This window comes from Artemia franciscana, chromosome 8 (assembly GCF_032884065.1).
Source record: "Artemia franciscana chromosome 8, ASM3288406v1, whole genome shotgun sequence".
In the NCBI taxonomy this organism is placed as follows: Eukaryota; Metazoa; Arthropoda; class Branchiopoda; order Anostraca; family Artemiidae; genus Artemia; species Artemia franciscana.
This window is the reverse complement of record NC_088870.1, coordinates 41,107,117-41,125,752: the sequence shown is the minus strand read 5'-3', so window position 1 is coordinate 41,125,752 and position 18,636 is coordinate 41,107,117. Positions and strand designations below refer to the sequence as shown.

The following is an 18,636-nucleotide window of genomic DNA, read 5'->3' as shown; positions in this document are numbered from 1 at the left end:
CTTCAGCACAATACAATACTATATATATATATATAAAAGAACTTACATCAAATTGTGAGAATTAAAACTGAATATAAAAACACTTATTAAAACATTTTTTTTTTAAATATAGCCCTAGCATCCTTACTTCAGCGAAGTTCAACCAGGACTGGCGAAAAGAATGAAATGAAGAAATATAAACTCATTCAAACTAAAGAGAATAAAATGATTAGATGCAATTTCTTAAAGCTAATCTTGCTTGTTTAGCAGCCTGTCTCAAAGGCCTTTTCGTAGTTGGTTCAGTACTATTATAAATTGGTTTAGTAAAATATTTTGTTAGATCATTTTTAATTAAATTTGAGTATAAAGAATTTAGTGAGTATTCCCCCAAGTCCCTGTTCAAAGAAATATTTTTATTTATTTTGAGATTAATTTCAATTGATTCTCGAACCACCTGTTTTATTCCCAAATCATTACTAATGAGTGAAGAGTTTTCAAAAAGTATCATGTGGGACGGATTATTAAATATATGCCAACCTAGAGCAGAATCAAAGGAGTTGTTGGAACCATTTGAAATTAAGGCCTTGTCTATGTCATTTTTATGCTGTTGTAACCTTTTGTCTAGATTCTGATGGGTCCTGCCGACATAGTATTTTCCGCAATCACAGGGTATTTGATAAACCCCTCTTTGGCGAGTAACTGGGGTCTTATCTTTACCCGAATTTAAGAAATTGATGATTTTAAAATTATTAGTAAAAACTACGTATAGATTATTTTTTGTGCAAATATTTTTTTAATTTTGTTGTAATCTTTGGGATATACGGAAGATAGACAATATTTGAGGGCTTATCAATAGCCTCACATTGTGAAGTATCTTCTTCGATTTTACAAGAATGTCTTTTTATTCTACGGCTAATTATTTTATTTACAAAAGGAATGGGGTATCCATTACCAAAAAGAATATCTCTGATAAAATTTATTTCTGCATTTATATATGAATGGGAACAAATATTTAGGGCACGATCAATGAGGGAAATTACAACTGCTCTTTTAACTTGTGGGGGGTGATTTGAATTAAAGTGAAGATATCTATTGTTTTGTGTTGGCTTTCGATATATAGTAAAATCCAGTTCATTAGCATTACGAATAATTAATACATCTAAAAACGGTAGTTTATTTTCAATTTCAACTTCAAGGGTGAACTGCAAATTTCGGTCATAAGTGTTAAGATGATCTAAGAAGCCCCGAAGTTCAGCTTCCCCATAATTCCAAAGTGAAATTACGTCATCCATATAACGACCCCAATAGACATGTTTTAGAAAATAAGAATTCAATGCCCAATTCTCAAGATTCTCGACGTAAATATTTGCTAGTAGCCCGGATAAAGGTGCCCCCATGGGTAATCCATTTTTTTGCTGATAAAAAGAATCGCGAAATTGAAAATACATAGAAAACTTATTACAAATTTTAACAAGAGTCATTAAAACTTCACAATCAATTCCTGTCGCTGAAGTCTCGATCAAGTGGTAATTTTCTTCTATTTTGTTTTTTAATAAATCCTCTGAAATAGTTACATCTATATTTGTATACATGGAAACAATGTCGAAACTACTAACTATTGTGTTTTCTGAAATACTTGTGTTGCTAAGTTTTTTAATCAAATCTGCCGAGTTATGAATATAGGAATTTTGAGAATACAATAAAGGTTTGAAAGCTGCACAAAGCCATTTTCCAATATTGGCAGCGGGAGCTTTAGTACAAGCTACAATAGGTCTTAAGGGAATACCCTGTTTATGTATTTTTGGTAAACCGTAGAGTTTACGACAGAAACTACCACGGGGAAAAAATTTATAGTTGTGGGGTGATTTTACCATTTTGTTTTAGCTGCTTTAATTCATTTATAATATTATTAGTGAACTGATCAGTAGGATCATGAGTTATTGTTTGATATGTAATTGTGTCATTTAAATGCGAAAAAATTTTGTTGTCATAGTCTGTTGTATTCATGACAACAAGTGAATTGCTTTTGTCTGCTTTAGTTATTATAATAGAAGGATCTTTTCGGAGATTAGATAGTATTTTTATGTCATGCAAATTTTCCGGTGTGGAATTGGTAGGAGGCTTAAACTTTTTTTGGCTATTATAGAGGATATTTATTAGACCAGATCTAACTTCATCCGGGTTAGAGACAGAAGGATAGTGTTTATGCAAAGCGGACTCTAGAGAGGAAACTATATCTGCCACAGGAACCTGTTTCGGTAGAAAACAAAATTTTGGACCTTTTTCTAGTGTTTCGATTTCCTGGGGTTCCAATGTTTTAGAAGAAAGGTTAACGATAGCAGGCCCAGGAGTGAATCTTGGAGAATAAATACGGTTTCTCATCGAAGATTCATTTCGTAAGCCTTCTAATTTTTTATAGAGGCGTTCCTTGGACAAACGAAAATCGTGGCTAAACAAATTCCTTTCTAATCTAACATCTTGAGCAAAATCAACGGTGGACAGGTTTTCCAGCAAAAAAGTTTCCAACGATTTTCTCTCTGAAGAAATAATATGTCGTTACTGTTTTTTGTCCTTAATAATATGGACTAGGGTTTTTAACTGTAGTGTATGGGCAAATTGCGCTTCTTTTCGGGTATTTAAATGTAATTTATATCTTAAAGACTTGGGAATAAGGTTTTCCTTTCTACAGGATTCTAAAAATTTTTGTTGATTGATAATATTAGCATGTTTTTTACCTAGACTAATAAAATAAAAGATATCATAGGTCAACTGCTCCCCATAAGCTAGACGAAAATAGCGACGAAGACCACACTGCCTTTCCATAACAAACAAATACAACGTAGAAACAATAGGGAAAGTTTTTTCAAGACAATGGAAATTATTTATGTAGATATTTCGGCCCTATGTCCAAGGGCCGTCTTCAGCACAATACAATACTATATATATATATAAAAGAACTTACATCAAATTGTGAGAATTAAAACTGAATATAAAAACACTTATTAAAACATTTTTTTTAAAATATAGCCCTAGCATCCTTACTTCAGCGAAGTTCAACCAGGACTGGCGAAAAGAATGAAATGAAGAAATATAAACTCATTCAAACTAAAGAGAATAAAATGATTAGATGCAATTTCTTAAAGCTAATCTTGCTTGTTTAGCAGCCTGTCTCAAGCCATTTTGGCTTTGTGCAGCTATACAATAAATATACAATAACTATACAATAAATTTTTTCCCCGTGATAGTTTCTGTCCTAAACTCTACGGTTTACCAAAAATACATAAACAGGGTATTCCCTTAAGACCTATTGTAGCTTGTACTAAAGCTCCCGCTGCCAATATTGGAAAATGGCTTTGTGCAGCTTTCAAACCTTTATTGTATTCTCAAAATTCCTATATTCATAACTCGGCAGATTTGATTGAAAAACTTAGCAACACAAGTATTTCAGAAAACACAATAGTTAGTAGTTTCGACATTGTTTCCATGTATACAAATATAGATGTAACTATTTCAGAGGATTTATTAAAAAACAAAATAGAAGAAAATTACCACTTGATCGAGACTTCAGCGACAGGAATTGATTGTGAAGTTTTAATGACTCTTGTTAAAATTTGTAATAAGTTTTCTATGTATTTTCAATTTCGCGATTCTTTTTATCAGCAAAAAAATGGATTACCCATGGGGGCACCTTTATCCGGGCTACTAGCAAATATTTACGTCGAGAATCTTGAGAATTGGGCATTGAATTCTTATTTTCTAAAACATGTCTATTGGGGTCGTTATATGGATGACGTAATTTCACTTTGGAATTATGGGGAAGCTGAACTTCGGGGCTTCTTAGATCATCTTAACACTTATGACCGAAATTTGCAGTTCACCCTTGAAGTTGAAATTGAAAATAAACTACCGTTTTTAGATGTATTAATTATTCGTAATGCTAATGAACTGGATTTTACTATATATCGAAAGCCAACACAAAACAATAGATATCTTCACTTTAATTCAAATCACCCCCCACAAGTTAAAAGAGCAGTTGTAATTTCCCTCATTGATCGTGCCCTAAATATTTGTTCCCATTCATATATAAATGCAGAAATAAATTTTATCAGAGATATTCTTTTTGGTAATGGATACCCCATTCCTTTTGTAAATAAAATAATTAGCCGTAGAATAAAAAGACATTCTTGTAAAATCGAAGAAGATACTTCACAATGTGAGGCTATTGATAAGCCCTCAAATATTGTCTATCTTCCGTATATCCCAAAGATTACAACAAAATTAAAAAATATTTGCACAAAAAATAATCTGTACGTAGTTTTTACTAATAATTTTAAAATCATCAATTTCTTAAATTCGGGTAAAGATAAGACCCCAGTTACTCGCCAAAGAGGGGTTTATCAAATACCCTGTGATTGCGGAAAATACTATGTCGGCAGGACCCATCAGAATCTAGACAAAAGGTTACAACAGCATAAAAATGACATAGACAAGGCCTTAATTTCAAATGGTTCCAACAACTCCTTTGATTCTGCTCTAGGTTGGCATATATTTAATAATCCGTCCCACATGATACTTTTTGAAAACTCTTCACTCATTAGTAATGATTTGGGAATAAAACAGGTGGTTCGAAAATCAATTGAAATTAATCTCAAAATAAATAAAAATATTTCTTTGAACAGGGACTTGGGGGAATACTCACTAAATTCTTTATACTCAAATTTAATTAAAAATGATCTAACAAAATATTTTACTAAACCAATTTATAATAGTACTGAACCAACTACGAAAAGGCCTTTGAGACAGGCTGCTAAACAAGCAAGATTAGCTTTAAGAAATTGCATCTAATCATTTTATTCTCTTTAGTTTGAATGAGTTTATATTTCTTCATTTCATTCTTTTCGCCAGTCCTGGTTGAACTTCGCTGAAGTAAGGATGCTAGGGCTATATTTAAAAAAAAAATGTTTTAATAAGTGTTTTTATATTCAGTTTTAATTCTCACAATTTGATGTAAGTTCTTTTATATATATATATAGTATTGTATTGTGCTGAAGACGGCCCTTGGACATAGGGCCGAAATATCTACATAAATAATTTCCATTGTCTTGAAAAAACTTTCCCTATTGTTTCTACGTTGTATTTGTTTCTTATTGTTTCTCTCGCTTTAACTTATTCTCCTTTTCTTTCTCTCTGTTTTCTTTCTCCATCACTTTCTCCTCTATCTTTTTTCAGATATTCGCAGTATATATGTGCACATCTCTACAAAAGTTAGAAGAATAGAATTACGCTTTTTGCCTTAATTTCTTATCCCTTCTCATTATTCTTCACACTGTTTTTAATGTGATCATCATAGTGTCTCCGTCATTTTTCTTGTTTCATAGAAATTGTATAATCCTTTCTGTATGTCTTGTCATTGAAGTTGTACCCTAAATATTGGTTCTCTTCTGCCAATTCTCTTACAAGTTCTCTTTACAAGTTCTCTAAGCGGCACAATCTCGATTATCTTTTTTATTATTGTTATTTGTAAACCAGGAAACTTTGGGTGATTTTTGAAACTAAATTTTATACTGAATTTCCGTTTCTTTTATAGAAACAGGAGCAGACTTCAAAGAACGTTCATGTTCCTGCAGAGGACAGGAATGATGGAACTCTCTCCCAGCTCTTACAGCCTCCTTCGATCAATAGTTGCTCCGACATGAGCACATCCAAAAGTAAAAACCGTGAAAAATCACCAACTTTGCCATCAGGAGCTATGAAATCACCAGTTACCGAAAATAATAAGAATAGGAATAATTCTGAAAACCCAATGGATTCTTTACAAGTCCTTCAAATCTCACATGCCTCATCAGGGAAAACGCTGGAGTCATCTGTGTCCACCGCAGTGAATCTCAAGGCAGATATCGAGAAAGTGCTTGATGTCTCAACGAACAGTTCACCGTCACTAATGTCTGGAGCGATAATCACAAAAAAAGACCTCGAAACTCCAGTAAACTCTGGTCGGAGGATCCTCCAGTGCAATGTTTCTGAAGTCAGTGGCACACGAAATGGCAGTAAAAATAAAAACTATTCAACTTCCAACCTGTCATCACCAGATATGTTTACTACCGATGAGACGTCTGCTAAAGATTCTTCTTCAGAGTTTACAAGAATTACTCGATCGTCTGCTCGTAAAAATGTTGAGTCAGGGACGTTTGTGGCTAAAAGAGATAGAATGTCGAGTATGTCCTCCCCTAGTGTGTGTATACCGTTGAAAATGGCAAAATGCTCTAGTTCTGGAAAGAAAAGATCTCGTTTCTTCCAGTTAAAGCACGGAGCTAGTGAATCATTTACTCTTCTGAAGAAAAAACCAGCCATATCGTCTCTAATACCAAGTACAAAATCTGAAAGAGAACTAAGCCCAGAAGTGATTTGTGGAATAACCCCGATTAAACCGAATACGGCCCAATACAGCCCAATTGAATCGGAATCACACAGTTCAAGGAAATTACGTAATACTGCCAAGTCATCTTTTATACCGAGTGATAAATGCTTAAAGACTAATAGCCCTGTAACAATCTGCGGAATAACTCCTATGAAACATAATAATACCAATTGTGACTCACTTGACCCACAAATGTGCAGCCACGCTTTAAAATCTATTGAAGTGGCAGACTCAAATAAAAGTAATGGTGTATTTCTATCGAGGAAGCGTTTAAGCCCGCCTTGTAATTCGACACCGATTTTGCGGAAAAGATCACCTAGGATCCAAAATAATTTGCGAGGAATCACAGACCTTGGAAACGAGCACAATCGTAGACAAATCACTTCTAAAAAACTTGCAAAAATAGAGAGTCAAGATTTATTTGGTATGGACTGTGTAATACCCGCTCCTCCCTTTAAAATGTCCATAACTGATTCAGGTCTTATATCATCATCATGCCATGAAATTTCTACCTGTGATTTAGAATTAGAAGTTCTGGAAATGTCACCAGAACAGACCAAACTACAAACTAAACGTCCAGTTGCTAAAGTTACAAAATTACGGAGAAGTTACAGTGAAGATATTATTGACAAATCTCCATTCGTTTCTAATATATTAAAAAAGTCAACTAGTACAAAACTTACGGATTTTTTCCTTGAGAAAAAGATATCTTATTTTTCTAGAAATATGACTATTGTTAATGAGAGCAATACCGTGAGATTCAGCAGTATACAAGATAATCTTGTAAAGTATAGTGAATTTACTTTGTCTGTTGCATGCAAAAAAAATGGTTGTGAATCTGTGGCTCTAGTGGGACCAGCCAGAATGAAAAAGTCTTCGTTAGTTGATACAGGGTTTACTGTTACTGGATCTAATCTATTAATTTGTGGCTTAGCTTTTGGCTGGTCAATGGATAATGTGACCTATGTTGACCTAAAGGGTAGTAAAGGTGAATATATAATCATTTTTTTTATTATATACTTTCTAACTATTTTATGTTAATTTGTGGTTTTCTAACTATACCAATTTTTACTTAACTTTTGGCTGATCAATGCAAGGATCACCTATGCTAACCTAAAGGGTTGTAATGGTATCATACAAAATTTTTTTTCCTTAGCTTTTTAGCTCTACTAATTTTTCGCTTAGCTTTTGGCTGGTCAATAGGAGACATGACCTTTGTCAACCTTAAGGGGTTTTAAAGGTGAATGAGTAAATAAATATTTTTATTTTATGGTTTCTATCTCAGTTATGTTAATTTGTGGGTTTCTAACTGAATTAATTTGTGGTTCAGCTTTTGGCTGGTCAATGCAATATGGGACCTCTGTTGACCTAAGGGGTAGTAAAGGTAAAGATGGCAAAAGTTTTTTATCTGGTTTTTAGCTGTATTAATTTGTGGCATAGCTTTTGGCTGGTCAAAAGAAGAACATCTATGTCACCCTAAGGGGTGGTAAAGGTGAATAAATAAAATATTTGTTTCTTTTACACTTTTTAACTTTGTTATGTTAATTTCTGGCTTTCTCACTATGTTAATTTGTGGCTTAGATTCTGGTTGGTGAATGGAAGATGATCTATGTCGGCCTGTCGGGTGGTAGAGTTGGATAAATAAAATATTTTGTTTCTTTTGTTTTTTCTAACTCTGTTTTGTTATACTTTGGTTTTCTATCTATACAAATTAGTAAGGTCAGCTTTTGACTGCTTGATGGAAGGTGTGATCTATGTTGACCCAAGGGGTAGTACAAGTACATTGATAAAACATTTTCTCTTGGGCATCTAACCGTATTAATTTGTGGCTTTAATTTTGGCTGGTCAATTGGAGATTATGACCTTTGTCGACCTAAGGGATAGTGAAGTTATATATATATTTTTCTTTTCTAATATACTTTCGAACTCTGTTATGTTAATGTGTGGCTTTCCTTTTGGCTGGTCAATACAAGACGTGATCTAAGATGACATAAGCAATAGTCAAGGTAAACGTCGGGAATGTTTTTATTGGCTTTTTAAATGCATCAGTTTGCGGCTTAGGTTTTTGCTGGTTAATGGAAGATATGACCAATGTCGACGTAAGGGGTAGTAAATTTAAGTGTATAAAAATATTTTCCATGTGCTTACTAGATACGTTATGAATTTCTTATGTGGAAATTTCAGGATAATGGAGGTATGTAAATTATGTATAACTATCTTGGTATTTTCAAAATAATTTTTGTTTTGAATATACATGTTTTTTTAAATCCTACTCTTTTTTTCTTTTTTGACTCTACTTCTTTTTTTAATCACTTTTTTTTGTGTTGTAATGTGCTTAAAGTCGTGAATGACTTGAAATCAGGATGGTATGAGTCGTGTTGAAGGCAGGAAAATTGCAAACAAACATGATCGTTGTTTATTGTTTTCCTGAATTGGACTATTGTGCTTCACGAATCCTTCTCCTGGGCTCTCTCTGTTTTTTTTTTTTTTTTTTTTTTTTATCTAGGGTCTAACGTACATTTGCAGAACCTTATTTGTTTCATAAAAGGTTCATAGACTGGTCCTGATTATGGGGGACTGGGCTTAGTACCTCTAACTTCAATATAACCGATCTTATAGAACGTCTTAGCAAGCTTGACAAAGTATGAAACTTGAAGTATAAAAGCTTACTTTTGTAAAAAAAAGAAGAAAATGGTGATTGCCACACCTTGTGCAAGAGTGTATTCTTTTGATTTCCTAAGAAAAATTTTCGGACCTGTGTTCAGTGTTGCACAAGTACTAATCTTCTGATTCTGTGCCTTCGAGCAGGAGTGCTATGCGTAGTTTGGGAAAATAATCCAAAGCATCCCGTGTCTTTCCTCCTGATATCTCCAGGTACCCATTTGGAGCCGGGTTGCCTCTGGTTGAGCCTACAGGATCACATCACTGACCCTTGTCGTAAACCTAATAATTTCTGACACGGGACTCGAATACCTGCCCCAAAGGATGCACGATTGCAGGTCCAGGGTGCCAACCCCTCGGCTAATTGGGTACTCAATTGTGATAAAATGAAAAATTACGGTAGCTACTATATTTGAAAACAATTTTCTTGTTGTAATTCTGTTACTACAAAACGGATCCCTATTATTAAGCTACAGTCTAGTTTTTTATAGAATTCTGCCCTTTTAATTTATTTAAAAGGTATTTTTGCGAAAAGCTAAATAATATGACTGCTGTAGAATGAGCTGTGAAGCAGCCCTGTTTTTCGGTTATCCTCAACGTGTGTAAAACTATGCTTTTTTACCTGCTAGCCAGGTAAAAAAATGTTTGCAAACCAAACATTGGTTTTGAAGAAGCATATTTTTCGAAAACTAAATTGAAACTATAGATAAAATTTTTAATTTTGAGAAAACCATGAGCGAGAACGAAGCAGTATAGGACGCTGGTAATAATCAAAGGGCATCCAGCATTTCATTTACTTAGTATAGGGTACAATAGTGAAGTTTGTTCATGTTTCAATTCTAGTTTTGCGCGGGAAATGCTTCTTTAATTATTTTTATTTATAATTAAAATGGTGTTTAAGCTTGCCTGTGAATTTTCAGGCGGGTTTCAAACAATATTTCGAACATACTTTTTCTAAGCCGTCCTCAGGCTTGTTTATATTTCGAACTCTCCGTGAAGCAGAAAAATGAGAATGTACAAAAAAAAAAAATCACTAAATAGTCTGAATCAATTTAGCATGGTCTAAATTTGGGAGGATTTTGGAGATTTATACCGGGAAAATTTGGGAGATTTATGGCTACCTTCCGTTGAGACTTATTGCGGCAGGATTTGTTGTTAGATGTTTGTCTTAGAGAGCTTAAGTAACATTTCAGTAATGTTGAATAATAAGAGTGGTTTAAGACAGTATATGTATATTAGATTTTCTTCCTTGTTTATTTTTAGATTGAATCATATGTTGACCCACTTTTGTTCTTGGTGTTTTACGAGACTCACTCTAATCAGACTATTTTTTTTTTTCTAGATGACTTCGAGAACTTACAGAGCCTCTTTAAGAAGATGACGCAGCAAAGTTCCAAAATTATTCTGCATGACGCGAAAAATATCAGCAAACTACTATCTCAAGCGTTCAATTTTGACTTATCTACACTTGAAGTATACGACACAAAAATTGCTTCATGGATAGTAGACTCCTCTATGAGTGAAGTGAGCATTTTCGAGCTGGTGAGCCATTTTTCTACTATATATTTGCACTATTACAAGGTTATTTTTCTGTATTAAAAGTAAAGTATAAGAAAAGAATAAAAAATAAAACTAAATGAGATGTGATTAAGTTTAGGGCTTTGAATATATCGGAGTTGAGGAGGAGTATGCGTATTTGTGTTCACCCGAGACTGCTTGTTGATGCTGTGAGTTGTTACTAGCTATAGTAAAGATTCATACGGCCAATATGATATATGGGGATAGAGCTATGAGATTCTGCGAGTTCCATATAAAAAAAAACTTTGTATACGTTTTTAGGTGTCGACACAAACACAAGGTGTCGAACAAGGTCATATTGAAGCTGTGGTAGTATAAAGTGTAGTGCTCCTGACAACCATGCCTGGTCAGCTATGTTCGTACAGCCATTCTGATAGTTTTGCTAGCGAATAAAATTAAGGGGCCCCCTTTCTCCAATGAGTTCAGATTATGTTTCTACACTAAAAACTACAACTATGTTGCTTTCTACCTAGTTTGTCTACATATTCTTCATATTCCTCATAGAATATGATGGATCCTAGTTTAATCCTACACCATCTTTTGGGAAGTGTCGTGATGAGAAGAACCTAGGAATTGCCCTCTCCATCCCTCTATCTCACTAAGGGGTTAAACAGGCCTGGACTCCCAAAGTCACACTTTTGCGACTGTCTTTTACTCTCTACTGATTTGGTAGAGACACTACGGCCGATCTGTAGGATATTTTGACTTCAAAGGGGTTGGAGTGCAGTCTTCTCTATATGTGAAACCCCGTCTCGAATTTTTTTTTACTAATATTGTATTTTATTTTGTGTATTTGGTTGAGTGATCTTAGAAACTTTTATTTTATTTTTTAGGCGCGTTTGTATTGTAAATCTTTTACTGCCATAAAAAACAGTATTGACAAATTGAAAGGAATTAGCTTACAAGGAATCGCTTCTGACCCATCAATAACAGGTTTAAATTCCCGAGAAAAGGCAATTATTGAATGTCAAGTCATACTCCAATCCTGGAAATCACTCTCAACAAAGATTAGAGAAACCAGAACCATGAAAACCTTGAAAGGTATTATTTTTTTCTTTTTTTTTGTTTTTTATAGATGACATGAAAAGTCACATGATGATGACACAGTAATGATGACAGGAAAAGTCACCATTCGTGTTCCAAGTCACCATTGTGACTTGGAACATGGTTCCCATCGGGTTGACAAAAATTAGCTCGATTCCATAATGGAGCTAAAACTGCAGCTAAAAATTTTAGCCAGGTATTTGATTTCACCGTAAAATGTCGGTTCCCAACAAAACTTGACCTATGACATCAGGGTGGTGCTCCTCTGGGTCTAGACTTTGGGTGGTAGCATGCCAATTTTACAACTCAAATACATGTTGGGATAGCAGCTTGCTAATTCCGGTACCTTTGAAAACCCTTAAATAAAATAGACCACATGGTAGCTCCCGATATCTAGGTAGAGAAGCCATCGATACTTTCTAGCAAAAAAACATTTAAATCTTGTGACTTGGAATTTCTGGTTCTTGAATGAGAAAGAGTGTGGAGGTAATAAATTTGTGGAGATTTTTTCCAATCTTCATCTGTGTGGCATTATATTTTCTTTGCTAATCGCTTCAATAGCAAATGCTCCTACTGGTATCCTGAATGCTTAGAGGTACCGTCACGCCATCTGCATTAATTTATTAAGTCCTGAGCCCCGAAATTAGCCATCGGCCTCCCCAATTTTAGATACTCTTGAATTTCCTGGGTATCGAAATTAGCAAGCTTCTGCATCGACTTTAGATTCAAAGAGGCCCAACCGGGAACCAGTGAATCGATCTAAGCTCTATCGTGGACTGCATGTTTTCCATCTATAGAAATCCTTTTTATGGTCTTGCCTTTTAGAAATCAGGAAGTCTCAATCCAATTTAAGTAAGAAAAAAGATAGAGAAAGAAAACCTTGAAAAAAATGTTTTCTTCTCATAGAAGAAAACAGCGGTTTCTACCACTGTTCTAGTGGTAGGTAACACGCCAAGAATATAGCACTGGTGGAAAGGTAGCACGCCCATCGCTGTTATATTACCTTAGTATTTAGTTGAGAACAGGACATAAACTACACAGATACCAATTAATTTTTAGTTTATTCCTTATCTATGAAGATGCAGATTCTACATAAAATAGGTTTTAAAATTTATAAACTTCGGAGCAGCCTAACCTGAGTATTCAGGTCAAATGATGAAAAATCTGATTGGGGATAATTTTGCTGTTGTTTCTACTTTTTAAAATCGTCTAATCTGAAAAATAGCAGATATACAAAATTTGAAATTTCCCTATTTTCTAGGCTCTAATTTAGGCTGTATGCCAACGCGTTGATAATGCATTGAAGCAACAAACTTAAGAGAAAAGTGGAAAGTTTTTTTACCTGCAGATATTAAATAATCAAAATCCAAAGACTGAAGGCACTTGTTTCACATCTCAAATTCTTTCAGATTTCGTCAAGTACTTTCATTAATGTACAATGAAGATTGGTGTATAATGTCGCTATCCACCTATATATTTTCATTTGTAATTTCCTTTATTTCTATATAATTTTCACTGCGTCCCTTTTTTTGCTGATAGGTTTTTCAATTCTTTCAATTTTGATAGAAAACTTTCCTTGGAAAATCTTATATCAAAAAAAGGTAGTGTAAGTGACTTTTGTTTTATTCGACGAACAACAAAAAATCACTTAAATCATGACTTTCGTCTTTCCAGAGAAAAATTGCTAAAAAAAAGTTTTCGAAATTATCGACCAATAAATGCAGTAAGACCTTCGTCAATTCTTGGGCCAGGTGTTGTTGATTTTTCGTCAAGAATTATAACAATACAAGAACAGTCAGTGCTAGAAAAAGGTCCGAAATTTTGTTTTAAACCTGATAAAGTCCCTGTGAAAACTGGGTATCATCAGTGTTGCCACGTTCAACAATGTAAACAAAACTAAAAAGTTAAATTCGGCAACACTTTTTGTCCTTAAAAACCCAAACATTACAAACCCATTTAGGAGAAAGGAAACCGTCAAAACTCGAAACACTAACATACTGCTGTTTTGACTAGCACATTCCGGAGAGGCGAAAATAATTTTGCAAATTCAAATATTTGTGTGAGGAATAAGAGACCCGCGGCTAAAATTGTCCTGTTTTAATATATATTCTTCGTTGTGTATTTGACCACATACCGAAGTTTCCTTATTGATTAAAAGTACTTCCCTTATTTACGGTTTAATGTAAAGCAAAGGTAAAAAAAAGAGATGGTGTTGATGTTTTTTTTTTCTCAGTGACAAATTTAAGGTGCATCTTTAGTCATTTTTGTCATTTATCTCCTCAGTAGAAACATCTTTACATAAAAACGTAAGCCAAATAAAAAATATTAGCTTAGTAAGAGCTTCTACCGTGAAAACCTTTTCAAATTTTGTATTGAAACCGGAATTTCCAAGTACGTCCATCAAAGACATAAGGAGTCTAAAAAAAAAAAATTAAAGGATGGTTCAGTTACTATTACAAAAGGAGATAAGGGTAACACTTTAGTTGGTCTGAGGACTATGATTCATACTTAAGGATTTTGCTAAATAATGAAAAAAGCTACGAAAAGCTTTCGTATAATCCGACAGATTCTTATACAAATAAGTTTAAGAACGAATTAAAGTGTTTGAAGGACAAAGGAAAAATTACACTTCAACCTTATTACAAATATCTGCAACGCGGTTCCTTGTGTCCTAAATTATATGGACTTCCCAAAATCCACTAGCCGAACCTACCATTACGGCCAGTTGTGTCAAGTGCAAGGTCACCGATAAGCGTTTTGAATAAGTAGTTTGTGTCAATCTGTAAACCATTTTAGTCTACATAAATTTCTTATATTAAGAATGTTTCGAATTTGGTTGAAAAACTAAAAGAAGTGGAAAGTTCTTTGCTTTCAAGCTTCGACATTGTATCAATGTACGCAAATATTGATGAAGAACCAGCCGAAGCTCTTCTAGAAAGGAAGCTATTAAGAAATTTGGACTTGATTAGTGATAAAACAGATTTGAAAGTCTCTCTAATTATGTATTTAGTATGGTTGTGCAATAAGTTCTCTTATTTTTCCAATTCTGAAGGGGATTTTTCGAACAAGTAAATGGTTTACCTATGGGAGCCCCTTTAAGTCCATTATTATCTAACATTTTTGTGGAAAATATTGAAACAGTTGTGTTAGATTCATATTTTTTTAAATATAATTTTTAGGGCTGGTATATAAATGACATAATTTCAGTATGGAATTATGGGGAGGAGGGATTAAAAGGGTTTTTGGAACATCTTAATTGTTTGGGGGGTGATTTAAATTTTACTGTCGAATTGGAAGAGGATGGGAAACTTCCTTTTCTTGATGTTCTTCTTTAAAAAACTGAAAATAGTCTGGATTTTAAAACTTACAGAAAACTGACTAATAATAATAAATTATTGCCGTTTAGCTCCGGTCACGCTCGCCAAGTAAAAATTGGTATGATCATTTCTTTAACTGACTGAATTATTATTATTTATTTATCTTTATTATTTGCTCTCCGAAATTTTTTAGAGAAGTAGTTGTTTTTTTTTCTAAGGAAAATACTAATAAGTAGTATGTATCCAGAGTGGTTAATTAACCAGACTTTTTCAAAAAGAACAAAAAAGTTTCTAGAGATTTCTAAGGAAGTCTTGGAGACAACTCGGGAGAAGGATGTTTTTTATTCCTTACCATATGTACCCAGACTAATTGAAAAACTTAAAAGAATTTTAAAGAGTAACGGTTTAAAGATAGCTTTAAAGAGTATTAATACTTTGGGTAGTTTTCTAAACTCTGGAAAGGATCTAACTTCATTGGGGCAGCAAAGTGGGGTCTATCATATCCCATGTAGTTGCGGAGGCTCACATATGGGACGCACTAACCAAAATTTGGAAATGAGCAGCATCAAGACTCTATTTCACTGACTTTAATGCAAAGTTCTAAACCTGACGATTTTGCTTCCGCCCTTTCGGAACATATTTATGATTTTCTGGGAATTTTCGCAAAACTATTGAAATTAAGAAAATTTTATTCGAGAATATGGCTTTAAATAGACACAAGGGTGAATTTGGTTTGAACTCTATTTACGGCAATTTATTAAAGTCAGGTAGAGTAAAGTTCAATTCACTCTATACGATTAACCTCTGTCCAAGTGTTCGTTCAATTCATGCTAATGAACCAGATCCAGGAAGGGCAAAGAGACTCGGTCCTGTTTTTGCTTTGAAAAGAATTAGATCATTAAACAATATGTAGTTATCTTATTTTATATATTATTGTTTTAAATTGTTTTAGTTTAGTATTACTATTGATGAAACTCACTGCATATGTGACTAAAATATCTCGTGAAATTTATCACTGTCTATCTAAAAGATTTTATTATCCTATTTGAATCTTTATTTATCTTCAATTTAGGTTTCATTCCTGTATTTTTTTTTCCTTCCGCGTTGTTTATTTTTGTAATTTTATTTTTATCCGGTTTCTTTCGTTCACATTTTCGTTCAAGAAATGTCAACATGTTTTTTTGAGACTTTTCCCTATAGAACTGAAGAAGGGAAACGGTTGTCCTCCCGAAGTATTCGTATTGCTTCACCCACTATTTTTGCTGGACTTGCACAACCCCGCTTCAGTTTTTGTTTCTTTCGTTTATATTCTTTGTTATGGCAGTTCAATGTGGTTTCCTATGTGTATATAACATAGTTTCCAATACCCTTTATCAGTTCAGAAAATAGGTATATTAACTCTATGTCTGCTTTTTTCTATAGTTATAGTATTCTTACTATTATGTGTTTACTTAATTTTTTCTATTCTTCTATTTCTATAATATAATCTAAATGCACCATAAATTCTAATTGCAACACAAATCTCTATAGTAAGGAGTCTCCTTGGTATAGGAAAATGTATAAAAACTGGAACTTGCGACCCTCAACTGTTGTTGTCACTGTTAATATTGAATTTTTTAAGAGTAGATAGAGTAGAGAAAGAATAGTAAAAAAAGATGTTAAACTAAGAATAGTAAGAATACATATTAAGAATAGATAGGCAAGGCGTTATTTGATGCCAAAGACTTGGATTTAGTGTTATAGTCATATTTTGTGTCTGCTTTCTCTTTTTCTTTTTTATGATTATTTACCAGATTGTTCTTGCCGTTTTGTGTTTCTTGAATGTTTTTTTATTTTTTACTTCTCGACTATCCCTAGATTTGTTGTAGTTTTTTTTTGTGAAAAGACAAAGCCAATCAAAAAGATAAATGTCATTTTGTATCCACTAGTACCCCATGTACAGTGAGATTTTACTGATATCAAGACTTAATTAGTACTAATTTGAGGCAATCAGAACTTTTCGTCGAATTTTTCAGCCAATCATAAAACCCTTGGAAAATCTGATCGGCTCAAATAAGCGGTAGGTAAATTTTGGTACAAGTTAAATCTTATTGTGAATAGGCTTTAACTTAAAACGCGTGTTACAGGCCCCTTTTAAACTTATTGATCCAATAAAGATTGATTCAATCCTGCAAATAAAGAAGAATTTAAAAAAAATAAACAATACTAGCAAATATGTAACTGAAAATATAAAAAAAGAATAAATAATAGATTAAATTTTGATCCAATAAAAATTGTTGAGATTAAATATTTTTGAGATTAAAAAATTGTTGTGGACCATAATTTCAGATGTTGAAGTCCCTTCGCATATTGTCTTGGGAAAAATGGAGCTATGTGGCTTTGGTTTCAATCTTGACAAAGCCTTATCAATAGAGCAAGAAGTTAGAACAAAATTGGTTTCAACTGAAGGAAAAATGCAACAATTGTCGAATAGCAATCTTAATATAAGATCCTTCTTGAATTCCCCCAAGGTGAGTATTTTATAATCTAGTTTTACCTCTAGTTTTTTGTTTTTATGTACGATGTTTTAGACGCGATAAGGGGCTGCCTCTATTAAGATCTTTTAAACTTTACGTTTCTTTATAATTCTCTTTAAATTTCATCCATTTCTTCTGTTTTTTGTTGCTGTTGTTTTGAAGAACTTGGACCTCTTTTGGAATGTGTCTATTGCCCACAAAACACATTTTTACGAATGTGCACTGGGCTATAGAGATTCAAACTTTTTTGGAACGATTTTTGTAGGATTGATTTGTCCACTTCATCGACTTAAATTGAACACACTGGATCAATTGACAAACTCCTTTGTCCAATATACTACCTTGTTCGAAAAATGCTTTCGATTTTCTTTACGTTTCTCATTTTTTTTTTTCGTCCTTTTTTCTCTTGGGAGGCAATTCGAATACTTCAGAGGCATATTTCAATGTGTTGTAGGTCTTTTGGATTTTTTGGAAATATACTTCTAACAAATCGTCCAGTATTTTTTTTATATCACATTTTTTACACACCGTGTGTGTAATTTGACCCTGCTTAATCCAACTCAGTCCTGTGTAAATCAACCCCCGTTTAAATCAGACATATTTTAAATCAATCCCCATTCATCTCAGCCCAAACATATGTTACAATACTTGAAATAATTTTAGAAAAAATTCAAGCCCAACTGGTGGTAAGATTATAAAACGAATTGTAAAAACTCGTTTATACTACTGAAAAATTGCTTATTTTTATTGGTATCGAAATCTAGATTGCCGCTAGTTTTATTTTTTAGAATTTAGAAAGCTACATAAACGTCTTACTGATTCGAAAAAAAAATGAATGGTATATCGATTTCAAAAAAAGGTTTGGGTATTATGTTGAAATAAATTTTTTTCGAGTTTTTCACTAGGCCTGGTACATAACTCCCTTTTATTAAAGACAAGATGGATTATGGGGCTGATCAACGTGTCTTAAGTGGTGTTTTTGGTCGTCAATATGCCCACCGGACACTTGCCTCTGTGTTGCAAGAAGCCAACTGATTTAAACTGGAGTTCATTTTTGTGCTTTGGATTTATCTAGGGCCCTTGGTTGGCTGCGACTGTTTCTTTAAAAAACACACAAAAAAAA

General features: G+C 33.5%; 1 protein-coding gene across 1 annotated transcript in view; it reads left to right on the top strand.

Moving 5' to 3' along the window:
* The window catches only part of LOC136030439 (DNA polymerase theta-like), a gene marked incomplete in the record, with an annotated part of 266,307 nt that overhangs the window by 218,212 nt on the left and 29,459 nt on the right, over positions 1-18,636 (top strand). Inside the window, 4 exon segments of the mRNA XM_065709422.1 lie at positions 5,567-7,385; positions 10,401-10,600; positions 11,470-11,677; positions 17,326-17,507. Coding sequence (XP_065565494.1) covers positions 5,567-7,385; positions 10,401-10,600; positions 11,470-11,677; positions 17,326-17,507 — 2,409 coding nt within the window.